This window comes from Panulirus ornatus, chromosome 11, assembly GCF_036320965.1.
Source record: "Panulirus ornatus isolate Po-2019 chromosome 11, ASM3632096v1, whole genome shotgun sequence".
NCBI lineage: Eukaryota > Metazoa > Arthropoda > Malacostraca > Decapoda > Palinuridae > Panulirus > Panulirus ornatus.
In genome coordinates, this window is record NC_092234.1 from 4,798,780 (window position 1) to 4,813,397 (window position 14,618).

General features: G+C 36.8%; 1 protein-coding gene and 1 long non-coding RNA gene across 16 annotated transcripts in view; one reads left to right on the plus strand and one right to left on the minus strand.

Moving 5' to 3' along the window:
- The window catches only part of LOC139751232 (uncharacterized), a 179,943-nt gene that overhangs the window by 22,641 nt on the left and 142,684 nt on the right, over positions 1–14,618 (minus strand). The gene's annotated exons all lie outside the window — the stretch shown is intronic.
- The window catches only part of LOC139751229 (uncharacterized), a 35,558-nt gene that overhangs the window by 7,044 nt on the left and 13,896 nt on the right, over positions 1–14,618 (plus strand). For 7 of the 14 annotated variants that reach the window (XM_071666440.1, XM_071666454.1, XM_071666445.1 and 4 more), the window contains 5 exons: positions 239–386; positions 3,218–3,274; positions 4,742–4,815; positions 13,149–13,310; positions 13,682–13,864. In XM_071666440.1, the coding sequence (XP_071522541.1) occupies positions 3,272–3,274; positions 4,742–4,815; positions 13,149–13,310; positions 13,682–13,864 (422 nt within the window). In that variant the 5' untranslated portion in view covers positions 239–386; positions 3,218–3,271. Of the gene's footprint in view, positions 1–238; positions 3,275–3,299; positions 4,581–4,741; positions 4,816–13,148; positions 13,311–13,681; positions 13,865–14,618 lie in introns of those variants that run through there. The other 7 variants (XM_071666447.1, XM_071666448.1, XM_071666451.1 and 4 more) reach the window with 5 other exon arrangements.

The following is a 14,618-nucleotide window of genomic DNA, read 5'->3' on the forward strand; positions in this document are numbered from 1 at the left end:
CAGTTTGAACTGTCTGATGTAATTAGTACCAACCATTGTAGTTTAGGGTTTTGATAATAATCCACTTAATCAATTTACAAATATTATCAAAATTTTAATTTACTTTCCTAGGAGATTAGTTTTTACTTTTCAATGTTAAAATTACTGTGACATTCAGAGTACCAGAAATTTAATTATTCTGATGTGATAAATGTATTCATTAATATCAATTTTGTAAAACTATGTTTCTTATGGCCAGGTAAACCCCGTAACTTGAACCTTTTTGTGGCAGAAGCAGCATAGTGTTCCCTGTGATTCAAGACTTTCTAGACCTGCTGAGTTGCCCACCGATTCATCAGAGGCAATTGGAGGCTCTTGCAATTCAACAGAGACTTTCAAACTATCTTGCAAGTTAACAGTATCAGTTTTATTTGGTGATAAGTTCTGTCAGTGTAAACCGTATTGTCAAAGAACCTATTATGCTGTCAGCATCTAGTTTCATTGTCAGTATTTTTAATGTCATGTGAACTTTCTGCAACAGAATAGTTAACACCACAAATTGGGATGATCATTGTGGAACCAAAGCCCTTTCTTTTACTTATCAAGCTAGAACAACAAATTAATTATCCATTAAAAGTTACTGATCATGACAATGTTTGTAACACTGTGGTCCCATCTCATAATGCTAACTTTAATGCTTTAGGTGGGTTCATTGGTCCTTGCACATTTTTTACTTGTAGTTATCATGAGACCACTACTTTACTAAACCAGTCAGGATGCCTTCAGGTGTGTTGATTGTATAATGGATGTTATCTTAGCAGGAATGCAATCTTACATCATCTTTTACTAAACTAATACATGTCACATTGAGAACAAAGCATATAGAGCCATGAATCTCTACCCATTTCTTGATTCTCATTCTGCCCTTATTTCTGCTTGGAATCATTATAATGTAGGTACTAGGATTCACAGAATCAAGCGTGCTTTCTTGAAAAGAAAGTGTGTTGACTTCAACTCTAAATCTCTCTGATTAACTAAAAAGTATCCCCATGAACTTTCATAATTCAGTCTTTTCTCCTCTTTTGTGACTATCAATCAGTAGCTATCTATCCAACCCAAAACAGTGCTCTTTATATCAGAACGTTCTTTTAACAATGGATTATTCCATTAATCATCCTCACTCCATAATGACTCCTGCTGAATTTATGCCCCCACCCTCTTTTCCTCATGCAAGGTCTTTTGAGCTGTTTCCCAGCTGTAGATGAACGAGATGTATTGGTAAGAAGGCATACCTCCTTTCACTTTGAATGAGTGCATCTGTAAGCTAGCTCTGATCCAGCTCACTTTTTTCATGTCTAAAAATGTAAACCTTCTTTTCATCTTGAAAGTTTGCCTTGGTCCAGCTCATCTTATTTAAGAAAGAACACCTTTTTTACCCTTTTTGCTGTTAGCCCAGTGCTCTTTCTTGTTTTCTCTAAAGTTTTTGAAAGAATCCTCAACATTCATTTTTTTAATAAGTGCTTAAAAATCTTATTCCGATTTTAGATCAGTAGTTTGGCATTGGTAGTAGAAGTTCTAACTGTGTAAGATCCTATGTGACCAACCTTTCACCCTCTTGCCTGAAGGATTTTGATTGCTCCTGTGTCGTTGTGTTTGATATCTCTAAAGCTTTGTATCCTGTCTTATGTCACCAAGTTCACTTCACGTTTATCAACTTACTATCTCTCTCTACATCTCTCTATTTTTTTTTTAGCATTAATTACTTAAATCTGATTTGTACAGCAATTATTTTCCAGGTCTTCTCTTGTTTCCTAAAAACAAATTCCAAACAAATATTTCTTCTCTGAAATAACATAAATGTGTGGGGCATAACCATATCATCCCCTCTTCTTAGACATTCCACTTAAAGAGCATAACAAAATCTATTCCTTAAAAGCTGGTGGTGTTTTGTAGGTACATTTGCTATTTTTCTTCTCTAGCTTTTATGTATCTATAGGGGTTTCATTCACAAATTTATGGTAACTCTTGTAGTCTCAGTGGAGCTAAAGCCTTCCACAATTATTACCTCCTTTGATATTCCTTCTTTTTAACAATTCCTATCCATATGCCTTGATGTTGCTCACCTGCTCTATTCTTAGATGTTATTCCGCTGTTCTCATGAAGTGTCTGTATGTGTTCAAGCTTGTGAGACCTGGACCTGTGGCATACAACTGACTCCTTTTACCTCATTTTATATGTGGACACCATCCACACAAGGATTGGCTATAACAATACCCCTTCCATTCCACATAGAGTGAAGATGTTGAACTGTCCTCTTTTGTTCATCTGTCCTTCTTCTGTTAACCTTTCCATTTTCGAGAATCATATGTATAAATTCCTAAGAAGTTCAAAATAATCCCCATTATATTTTGTTTTTGCTCTATACTTTATCAACTAAAGTAGATATCATGAAGCTTACATTTCTTCATGCCAAATTCATAAATGCTGAGGAAGCCTCTGTAGGAACATGATACATATATCAATAAAAGATAGGGTTTAAGATTATTCATGGGGTAAGTATAAAATATTTTTGTATGAATCATATGTGAAGAATTTAACAATCTGTTGCTTAAAGTGCTGTATGTGTTGCTAGAAAGAAAGAAACCACTATTGTATCAGTTAGTAATTTAAGTCTATTTGTATATGGAAATCAGAAATTAAGATGATGTAAAAGAGTTTACAGTGAATAGGCTGAGTACTGACTTACTCATTTTTTCTTCTTAGCTTCAGCAAGTTGACATATGTACAATTTGTTCCCTGAATTTTGAAGTTTATTGTTAAATTCCCATACAGGAAAGACTTTAGAAGCATTGAAAGAGTGATTGAATATTTTTTTATAATTCAAAATATTATGTGCTACAGTTCCCTTGTGAGGAAGATTTACTGTTCTTTAAAATGAGTGAAATTATTATAAAAGATACATTTACTGAAAGTTTCAAACTTAGATTCAAAAACTTACTTAAGTTCCGTGATTAAAGAAATAAATGAGTTATGATGAGACATACATAACTTTTATGATGTTTTCTCCTTTCTTGAATGCTTTGAAATTTGTTTTATGATATTTCTATTTTTCTATGATAAAGAAAATATGCACTTTGATTACTGTATTACCTGCCATGAAGTCTCACAGCGGAGTACTACTTTTTTTCTGCATTATACCTCATCCTTAGTTTCTACACAAACATTAATTTTATTACAGTTGAATCTAAGGAAGCCTGTGAATCATCAGGGATTATAAAGGCTGTATTATCTCATGGTAAGTAAAATTATTTTATGCACTCATTTGCTGCAATCTTTGTGACCAGTATCAAATCTCTTTCTTTTCTTTATCCCTGATCACATTTCCTGTATAAGTGAGGTAATGCCAAGATCAGATGAAAAAGGGGCACATCCATTCTCTAGCTGTCATATGTAATGCACTGAAACAACATCTCCCTATCCACAACCGGGCCTTACAGTACTTTCCATTGGTTAGTCTGGTACTTAACATGCCCAGGGTTAGTCCACTGGCAGCATGTCACCCCCAGCATACTACATTGTTCCAATTCTCTCTTGTGCATGCTTTTCACCCTCCGGCAGCCGGAAGTGGGCGGTGGGCAGGTGTTCCCCTCCTCTCCCTCACGATCACTAAAATCTTTTTCACTCCATCTCTCCATTTTCAGTTTGGTCTCCACATTCTCCTTGTTCCCTCCACTTCCGATACATGTATCCTCTTTGTCAACCTGTGCTCTCTCATTCTATCCATATGTTCAGAACATTTTGGCATACCCTTTTCAGCTCTTTCAGCCACATATCTCTCTTAGCTTTTCATTACTTAATCAAACCTCTTCTTATATTTCTACACTAATCTGGGTGGCTTCTGTTGCTTTCCTCATTTGTTTATTCATCCCATTGTGTAATTTTTGTTTTGTCCAACAACACGAGGTATCCACATTCATTCACATGCACCACAAAAGCACTAGATGTCATGTGACTCATCAAGTCAGCCTTTTGCTCTCCAGTTCTCTTTATCAATGCTTATCCAAGATTTCTACAGCAGGCATGGTGACAGCTTTCGCTTGGACTCCTGAATCATGTACATAAGACACTCTTGGGTACTGCTCTTCCCGCTCACTTACACAGTGCAACCTCACCAGTTTTCTTTTCTGACAATGTGGTAATATTTATGCTTGTTTGTTAAAGGAACTTACAATTAATGTGAACTTATTGGAATAGGGAATTATTAAGAATTTCTTATTATTCATCAGTAAGATTGCAGTCTGTGTGAATTGTGGGAATTTTAGCATGGCTGTATAGATGAGCAGGTTTTGAATAGATTGTTGCCAAGACAATTGCCAAGAGGTGGTAAACCATTCAATGATAGTGTGAAAGAATAAAAATGCTGTACGCTCTTCTGTCCGCTAATGGTGATATGGTGATACAGTCATATGGAAGGTGACTTTTTGCTAACCCAGTTGCAGTAAGAAGGTGGAGTTTGCAAACACCTTCTACCTTCATGGGAACAAGAGAACAAAATGGAACAGGGATGAAACAGTATTGAAACTATTTGCAGAACAGTAAGTGTAAGTTATCTGAAATTTGTAAACTTAACACATCTAATGACACTTGAACTTAATCTAGCACTTATCCCTAATCCATAAGCTTCAGTTCCTGAACATGATATGTGTGGAAGTATAGACAAAAAGCTTAAGTAATTCATAATCTAAGCGAATTTGTGTTTCAGGCAGCACAAGTTCAAGACATGGATGATTATGAGAAAAAGAGGGGGGGAAATGAAGAGCCAACATCTTTCAAGAGGTTTGTTATTTGTTATGCATATCCTTTTAGATGCACCATAAAAAATTTCATTATTTTCCTTACCTCAAAGATGTCATCAGAGATTAATTAGTGTTAAAATGTTTTCTTGATAATAAAGCAAATAGAAAGTCTGTTTGTAATTCTTGCTTTATTTCAATGTATCCATAAAATTTTTATTGCTTTTTTTTCTCACACCGATCATATTCACATAGGCACTGTCTAGTAGCTAACTAGAATATTCATATGCCATAGCAGCACTCACTTCTTAAGCAGTAAAACCTCTGATATCTATAAGTTGAGACAACCAAATGTTCAAAACAACATATGTTTTCAGTTTCAGTTAGTAGCCCTCAATCACCAAAAAAATATAAAAAAATATTTCAAATCATGTGCGCACCACACCACAGCAATTAGTGTACTTTCGAGTTGGTGTCTCGTGGGGCTGATGACTGCTTGCCATTTCCCATTGGCTTTCTGGCATGGTGTTGTGTGCTGGTCTTGCACAAGTGTGTATTTGTGCACCAGGATTACTGTTGTGGACAACTCCCCCTTTCATGCACTGTCAATGATTGCCTTAGAAAGAAGTTGTGCAAGACACATGCTTAGGGTGAATCCTAAGAGACTCTTATGAAGGGCTTCTGCATCAATTGCTTATGTATTTGCTTACATATATTAATATTTCCTCTTTGTGAAATATTTACAAATATGTAAGATATGACAGTACAATATCTGAATGATTTAATATATTAAAAAACTCAAATAACCTTAAATTCTATAATCCAAAGTGGCTGATTCCACATGCATTTTGGATAACAGAAGTTTTACTGTAAAATGAATAGATAGAAGGTTGATTTACATTATATATTCTGTGTTCTTACTGTTTCCAAATGAAGTTTAAAATGTTCATACTTTTATATAATGAAACTCAGATATTTAAGTCAGCCATAATGAACATTTTATCTCCTCAGAAACACTGTATACAGCATTAGCTTATGAAGGAAGCTTGTGTCATTTTAAAAGCTTAGAATGTTGTTTGTGAGTCAGTGTATCATTGGAGCTTGATGTTGCCTGAAAAGTTTACCAAACTGCTCAGATTGTATGGTATCTTTTAAGGGGGTATGATGATGAAAATTTACTAGGATCATAACCACTTCACCTCTGAGTGTTACCATAGAATGCTTCACACATTTTTTTTCATACATATTTGCCATTTCCCATGTTAGCAAGGTAACGTTAAGAACAGAGGACTGAGCCTTAGAGGGAATATGATTACCTCAAATCCTTCTCTGTTCCTTTGTTTGTTTGTTTTTGGAAAAGTAAGAAACAGGAGGGAAGGATTTCAAGCCTCCCCCCCCCCCCCCTTCTTCTTCCTCTTTTAGTTCACCTTCTACAACATGAAGGGAATACATGGAAAATATTCTTTCTACCCAGCCCCAGGGATACACTTAAAATAAATGCTTACCATATATATATATATATATATATATATATATACCTAAAACTAATGAAATTAACTCTAGTATTCAATAGAAGTGGTCCCAGTTTGCTGGCAATTTAACTGAAAAGGAAATTGTTAAGCTGATGAATCAATTTTTTTAGATACTTCATTTCCTAGATGCACAATGTGCCATTTACATAGTGCGCCATGAATTTTAGAAGAAAATCATAAGATGGTAAACAAAGAGAAATTCTTGTCATATAGTAAGACTGATTCTGATCAAAATATATTATAATGATAGAGATGCTCTTTGGAAGGTATTAAGAGTATATGGTGTGGGAGGCAAGTTGCTAGAAGGAGTGAAAAAATCTATGGTGTGGGAGGCAAGTTGCTAGAAGCAATGAAAAGTTTTTATCAAGGATGTAAGGCATGTGTACGAGTGGGAAGAGAGGAAAGTGATTGGTTCTCAGTGAATGTCGAATTGTGGCAGGGGTGCATGATGTCTCCATGGTTGTTTAATTTGTTTATGGATGGGGTTGTTAGGGAGAAAAATGATAGAGTTTTGGAGAGAGGGGCAAGTATGCAGTCTGTTGGGGATGAGAGGGCTTGGGAAGTGATGATACAGCGCTGGTGGCTGATTCGGGTGAGAAACTGCAGAAGCTGGTGACTGAGTATGCTAAAGTGTGTGAAAAAAGAAAGCTGAGAGTAAATGTGAATAAGAGCAAAGTTATTAGGTACAGTAGGGTTGAGGGACAAGTCAATTGGGAAGTAAGTTTGAATGGAGAAAAACTGGAGGAAGTGAAGTGTTTTAGATATCTGGGAGTGGATTTGGCAGCAGATGGAACCACGGAAGCAGAAGTGAGTCACAGGGTGGGCGAGGGGGCAAAACTTCTCAGAGCGTTGAAGAACGTGTGGAAGGCGAGAACATTATCTCGGAAAGCAAAAATGGGTATGTTTGAAGGAAAAGTGGTTCTAACAATGTTATATGGTTGTGAGGCATGGGCTATAGATAGGGTTGTGTGGAGGAGGATGGATGTGTTGGAAATGAGATGCTTAAGGACAATATGTGGTGTGAGGTTGCTTGATCTAGTAAGTAATGAAAGGATAAGAGAGATTTGTGGTAATATAAAGAGTGTGGTTGAGAGAGCAGAAGAGGGTGTATTGAAATGGTTTGGCCACATGGAGAGAATGAGTGAGGAAAGATTGACAAAGAGGATATATGTGTCAGAGGTGGAGGGAACGAGAAGTGGGAGACCAAATTGGAGGTGGAAGGATGGAGTGAAAAAGATTTTGAGCGTTCGGGGCTTGAACATGCAGAAGGGAGAAAGGTGTGCAAGGAACAGAGTGAATTGGAACAATGTGGTATACCGGGTCGACGTGCTGTCAATGAATTGAACCGGGGCATGTGAAGCATCTGGGGTAAACCATGGAAAGTTCTGTGGGGCCTGGATATGGAAAGGGAGCTGTGGTATCGGTGCATTATTACATGACAGCTAGAGACTGAGTGTGAACGAATGTAGCCTTTGTTGTCTTTTCCTAGCACTACCTCGCGCACATGAGGGGGGAGGGGGTTGTTATTTTATGTGTGGCGGGGTGGCGATGGGAATGAATAAAGGAAGTCAGTATGAATTATGTACATGTGTATATATGTATATGTCTGTGTGTGTGTTTATATATATATATATATATATATATATATATATATATATATATATATATATATATATATATATATATATATATATATATATATATTTTTTTTTTTTTTTATATACTTTGTCGCTGTCTAAAAAAAAAAAGAAAAAGAAAAAAAATATATATATATATATATATATATATATATATATATATATATATATATATATATATACACACACAGACATATACATATATATATAAAAAAAAAAAAAAGGAAGGAACAGAGAAGAGGTCCAGGTGAGGATATTCCCTCAAAGGCCCAGTCCTCTGTTCTTAACGCTACCTCGCTATCGCGGGAAATGGCGAATAGTATGAAAAAAAAAAAAAAAAAAGATATATATATATTATATTATTTTTTTATTTATAAAATATATATATATATATATATATATATATATATATATATATATATATATATATATATATATATATATATATGGTTTGGGCACATGGAGAGAATGAGTGAGGAAAGATTGACCAAGAGGATATATGTGTCGGAGGTGGAGGGAACGAGGAGAAGAGGGAGACCAAATTGGAGGTGGAAAGATGGAGTGAAAAAGATTTTGTGTGATCGGGGCCTGAACATGCAGGAGGGTGAAAGGAGGGCAAGGAATAGAGTGAATTGGAGCGATGTGGTATACAGGGGTTGACGTGCTGTCAGTGGATTGAATCAAGGCATGTGAAGCGTCTGGGGTAAACCATGGAAAGCTGTGTAGGTATGTATATTTGCGTGTGTGGATGTGTGTATGTACATGTGTATGGGGGGGGGGGGGCCATTTCTTTCGTCTGTTTCCTTGCGCTACCTCGCAAACGCGGGAGACAGCGACAAAGTATAAAAAAAAAAAAAAAAAAAAAAAATATATATATATATATATATATATATATATATATATATATATGTTGAGATTTATAGGTATGTATATTTGTGTGTGTGGACGTGTATGTATATACATGTGTATGTGGGTGGGTTGGGTCATTCTTTCATCTGTTTCCTTGCGCTATCTCGCTAGTGTGGGAGACAGTGACAAAGCAAATAAATAAAAAAAAACTACAATGGAGTTTTAATATTTTCGAGATGCATGAACTTACTTTCATGAAAATGAGGTTCAGAATTGGTAATTTGCTTATAACACATTTTTCAGTGCTTTAAAACTGGTGCACATTTTATTGTACAGTCACTCAATCTATGGAGCACCTTTGACATGTCAGGAACTTTGTTGAGTCAGGAATAGTTGTCACGAGTAAGAAGATCAATGGAGAAATGAGAAAATCTCATTAAAACTACTTCTAAGTTGGGGTAGTAAGTGTGGCTTAGAAAAAAATGGAAAATTTAAAACTGAGTATTCAAATGAGCCATTAATGGAAATAGTGGTGAAAAGATGAAATATGAAAGTACATTTTGGAGTGTATTACCACATTCGTCTGCTCAATTTTTTTTTTTTCTTTGACATGATTAAGGCTCCCTGCTGAGAACACTGAAATAAAAATTCAACCTTTCACTACAGCAGTCCTAATATCTCCTTTACTCCCTGAAAGAGAGTAAGAGTCCCTGTAAGAGAGTAGGAGTCACCAGATTTATTCAAGTTCTAGGGACTATAATGAAGGCATTAGACTGAAATGGGGAAAGATGATTAGGACTACTCAATTAATGGCTTAACAAGAGAAAGTACTAAGCAAGTGATATTAGAAATTTGTTGTGGGGAAAACCTGTAGGAGGCATACCAGTAAAAAAAAAAAAAAACATTCAAAATGTTAAAGATGTGAATTGAATAGAGTGAAATAAGAAAAATGTAGAGAATTGGAAGAATTTTAGGGCCATTATATGATCACCCCCTCTGACTAATTAGTTAATCAGACAGAGTACAGTGATAGATCAGATGATTAAAGAAATCAGAAGACACACCACAAACCACAGCTCCCTATCTGCAACCAGACCCCACAGACCTCTCCATGGTTTACCCCAGACGCTTCACGTGCCCTAGTTCAATCCACTGACAGTACATCGACCCCAGTAGCCCACATCATTCCAATTAACTCTATCCTACCTTTCACCATCCTGCATGTTTAGGCTTTGATCACGGTAAATCTTTTTTACTCCATCATTCCATCTCCAATTTGGTCTCCCCATTCTCCCTGTTCCCTCCACTTCTAACACATATCCTCCTTATGAACCTTTCCTCACTCATTCTCTCCATATGTTGAAACCATTTCAGCATTCTCAACCACACTTTTTATTACCCACATCTCTCTTACCTTTTCATTACTCAATCAAACCACCTTACACCATATACTGTTCTCAAACATTTCATTTCCAACACATACACCCTCCACTGCTCAGCCTTATCTATTATCCCTCAATCCACTGAACCTAATAACCTTGCTGTTATTCACATTTACTCTCAACACTCTCCTTTCACACACCTTTCCAAACTCAGTCACCAACTTCTGCAGTTTCTCATTCGAATCAGCCGCCAGTGCTGCATCATTGGCGAACAACAGTTGGCTCACTTCCCAGGCCTTTCATCCCCAACAAACTGCATACTTGCCCCTCTCTCAAAAACTCTTGCATTTGCCTCCCTAACCATCCTATCCATAAACAAATTAAACAAATATGGGGACATCACACATCCCTGCCACAGACTGACCTTCAATGGGAACCAAACACTCTCATCTCTTCCTACTTGCACACATGACTTACACTCTTGATAAAAACTTCTCACTGCTTCTAGCAGCTTACTTCCCACACCATATATTAAGACCTTCCACAAAGCATCTCTATCAACCTTATCATATGCCTTCTCCAAATCCATAAATACTACATGCAAATCCATATGTTTTTCTTAGTATTTCTCGCATATGCTCTTCAAAGTAAACACCTGATCCACACATCATCTACTACTTCTAAATCCACACTGCTCCTTCCCAATCTGATGCTATGTATATGCCTTCACCCTCTCAATCAATATACCCTTCCATACAATTTTCCAGGAATACTCAACAAACTTATGCCTCTGTAGTTTGAACACTCACCTTTATCCCCTTTGCTTTTGTACAATGACACGATAAATGCATTCCACCGGTCCTCAGGCACTTCATCATAATCCATACATACGCAAAATATCCTTGCCAACTAATCAACAACAGTCAACCCCTTTCTTCATAAATTCAACTGCAATATCTTCCAAACCCACCATCTTACCAAATTTCATCCTCTGCAAGGCTTTTACCACCTCTTCTCTCTTCACCAAACCACTCCCCCTGATTCTCTCACATTGCACACCACCCTGACCAAAACATCCTACATATGCCACTCTATCATCAAACATTCAACAAACCTTCAAAATACTCATTCCATCTCCTCCCCACTTACCGTTATCACTTCCTCCCTTGCCCCCTTCACCCATGTTTCCATTTGTTCTCTTGTCTATCACACACTATTTACCTCCTTCCAAAACACCTTTTTATTTTCCCTAAAGTTAATTGATACTCTCTCACCACAACTCATTTGCCCTTTTTTTTTTTTTTTCAGCCCATGTTCCTTCATCTTGACCTCCTGCCACTTTCTCTTATACATCACCCAATCATTTGCATTCCTTCCATACAAGTATCTTCCAAACGCCTTTCTTTTCACTTTCACTAACAACTTTACTGCTTCACCCCACCACTCGCTACCCTTTCTAATCTGCCTACCTCCCACCTTTCTCATGCTACATGCATCTCTTGCACATGCCATCACTGCTTCCCTACACTCAGTCTCTCATGGTACTTCCTCACATAAGTCTCCTTTCCAAGCTCACTTCCTCTCACCACTTTCTCTTTTTTTTTTTTTTGAAAACCTCTCACCTCCACTAAACAGTGATCAGACATCCACCAGTAGCTCCTCTCAGCACCTTAACATCCAAATGTCTCTCTTTCACACATGTATCAATTAAAATGTAATCTAATAATGCCCTTTGACCATTTATCCTACTCACATACGTATACTTGTGTATATCTCTCTTTTTAAACCAGGTATTCCCTATCACCAGTCTTTTTTCAGCACACAAATCCACCAGCTCTTCACCATTTCTATTCACAACACTGAATACCGTATGTATACCAATTATACCCTCAACTGCCTCTTTATTCACCTTTGCATTTAAATCACCCATCACTAATACCCTGTCTCATGCACCAAAACTGCTAACACACTCACTCAGCTGCTCCCAAAACACTTGCCTCTCAAGATTTTTCTTCTCATGACCAGGTGCATAAGCACCAATAATCACCCAGCTCTCTCCATCCATTTACAGTTTTACCCCCCATCAATCTAGCACTTACTTCCTTACACTCTATCACAAGTCCCACAACTCCTGCTTCAGGAGTAAGGCTACTCCTTCCTTAGCCCTTGTCTTCTCACCAACCCCTGACTTTACTCCCAAGAGATTTCCAAACTATTCTTCCCCTGTACCCTTGAGCTTCATTTCACTCAGAACCAAAACATCCTGGTTTCTTTCCTCAAACGTATTACCTATCTCTCCTGTTTCCTCATCTTGGTTACATCCACACTAATTCAGGTACCCATTTTATCTACCAGCTCCAAGAGGAGGATGAACAGCTGGGTTAAGTGTGGAATGAATGCCACAACCAGGATTCAAACCTATATAGACTTGACCCTGGGCAACCAATAAATGCATCACAGTCAGCAATGCTAACCGTTACACCATAAAGATCCATAAATGGTGACTGCTTGTAGTAAAGAACACACTCTTCATTCTTATGAATGTGAAAATACCATCATGGTGCCTGCTTGTAGTAAAGAACACACTCTTCATTCTTATGAATGTGAAAATACCATCAATTCATTAATGCAAAAGTCAATGCTTGGAAATAATAGGTGGTAGCATTTAGGATTCATTCTTAAAATGAACTGACTGTTAATTTTGCTTTTAGTCCTGGAGGAAATAGTGTACACCATGGAGTCAAATGGTATTACAACAAAACTTTATTCACAACCTTTTGGACGACATGACCTTTATCCCAGAGATGAGGCAGAACATCAGAGAAAATTGTGAGGGAATGATTATGGTGTTAATATTGCCAAGGCTCCCTGGTAAAGTAGGAATTCCTGTTTACATTTGATTTAGCTGGAGAAATAACCAGTGGAAGCAGCTGGTTTTCATCCTAAAGATGAATTGACTGTACATTTTACTTTTAGAGCCCTGGATGAAATAGTGTACACCAAGGAGTCAAATGATATTACCACAGAACTTTCTTCACAACCCTCTGAACAACATTACCTTCATCCCAAAGATGAGGCAGTCATCAATGAAAATTGTTCACAGAATGATGATGGTGTTGATAATGCCAAGGCTCCCAGGTAAAGTAGGAACCCCTGTCTACATTTCAGTTGGCTAGAGAGATTATCAGTGGTAGCATCTGGGTTTCATCCTAAAGATGAATTGACTGTACATTTTGTTTTTAGGGCCCTGAATGAAATAGTGTACATCATAGAGTCAAATGATATTACTACAAAACTTTCTTCACAACCTTCTGGATGACATGACCTTTATCCCAGAGATGAGGCAATCATCAGTGAAAATTGTCAGGGAATGTTAATGGTGTTAATAATGCTAAGGCTCCCAGGTAAAGTAGGAATTCATGTTTACATTTAATTTAGCCAGAAAAATAATCAGTGGGAGCATCTGGTTTTCATCCTATAGATGAATTATCTGTACATTTTACTTTTAGAGCCCTGGATGAAATAGTGTACACCATGAAGTCAAATGATATTACAACAAAACTTCCCTCACAACTATCATACACGATATCTTCTGGACAACATGACCTTCATCCCAGAGATGAGGCAATCATCACTGAAAATTTTTCACGGATTGATGATGGTGTTGATGATTATCATGCCAAGGCTCTCAGGTAAAGGAGGAACTTGTGTTTACATTTCATTTAGCAGGATATTATTACATTATAGTAAAGGATGATACCTTTAGGTATAAATAAGTTATTGATTTTAATACATATTTTAAGTAGAGCATGGATGATTTGTCTCAGATCTGAGGAAGTCTTGCTGTGATGCAAATGAGTATTACCATTATGGAATGAAACCTGCATAAGTGTCCAAATATAATTGTGTAAAATAAAGAAGGAAAGACTTGTTGAGTCCTGGTAAGACATGTAAGTCTTGTAAAACAAGCACACTGGATGAATGTAAGATGTCATTTGATACATAAAGTTGATCAGTGCTTCCTTTTTGTCTTTATATTTTTGATGGAGGTACATGACTCATTTACTGCTGTTTCCAGAGACCAAGGTTGATATATTTTTTAAGCTCAATCAGTTGGCTCTTAGTAACAGGGCCTAAATATTGATTAACAATTCCTTTAATTGTTTTTGTTACATAAACAAACTCATAAAGTCCTCAGCATACCTAACTGGGAAGAGTTATTCTGTTTTAGAAATCCTAGGATCATTGGCAGGCTTAAGATTTGGAGGTAATGTTGATTTGACATATGAAAGACAAAACAAAACTGGAGAATAATATGACAAAAGTATGAGACATACATATTCAACAATAAAGGAAGAGAATCACATGGGGAAAAAAAGGTAAAGAAAATGAAGAGACACTAAGATCAGAGAGATTACATGCAGGCAGAATCTAAGAACCAGATAC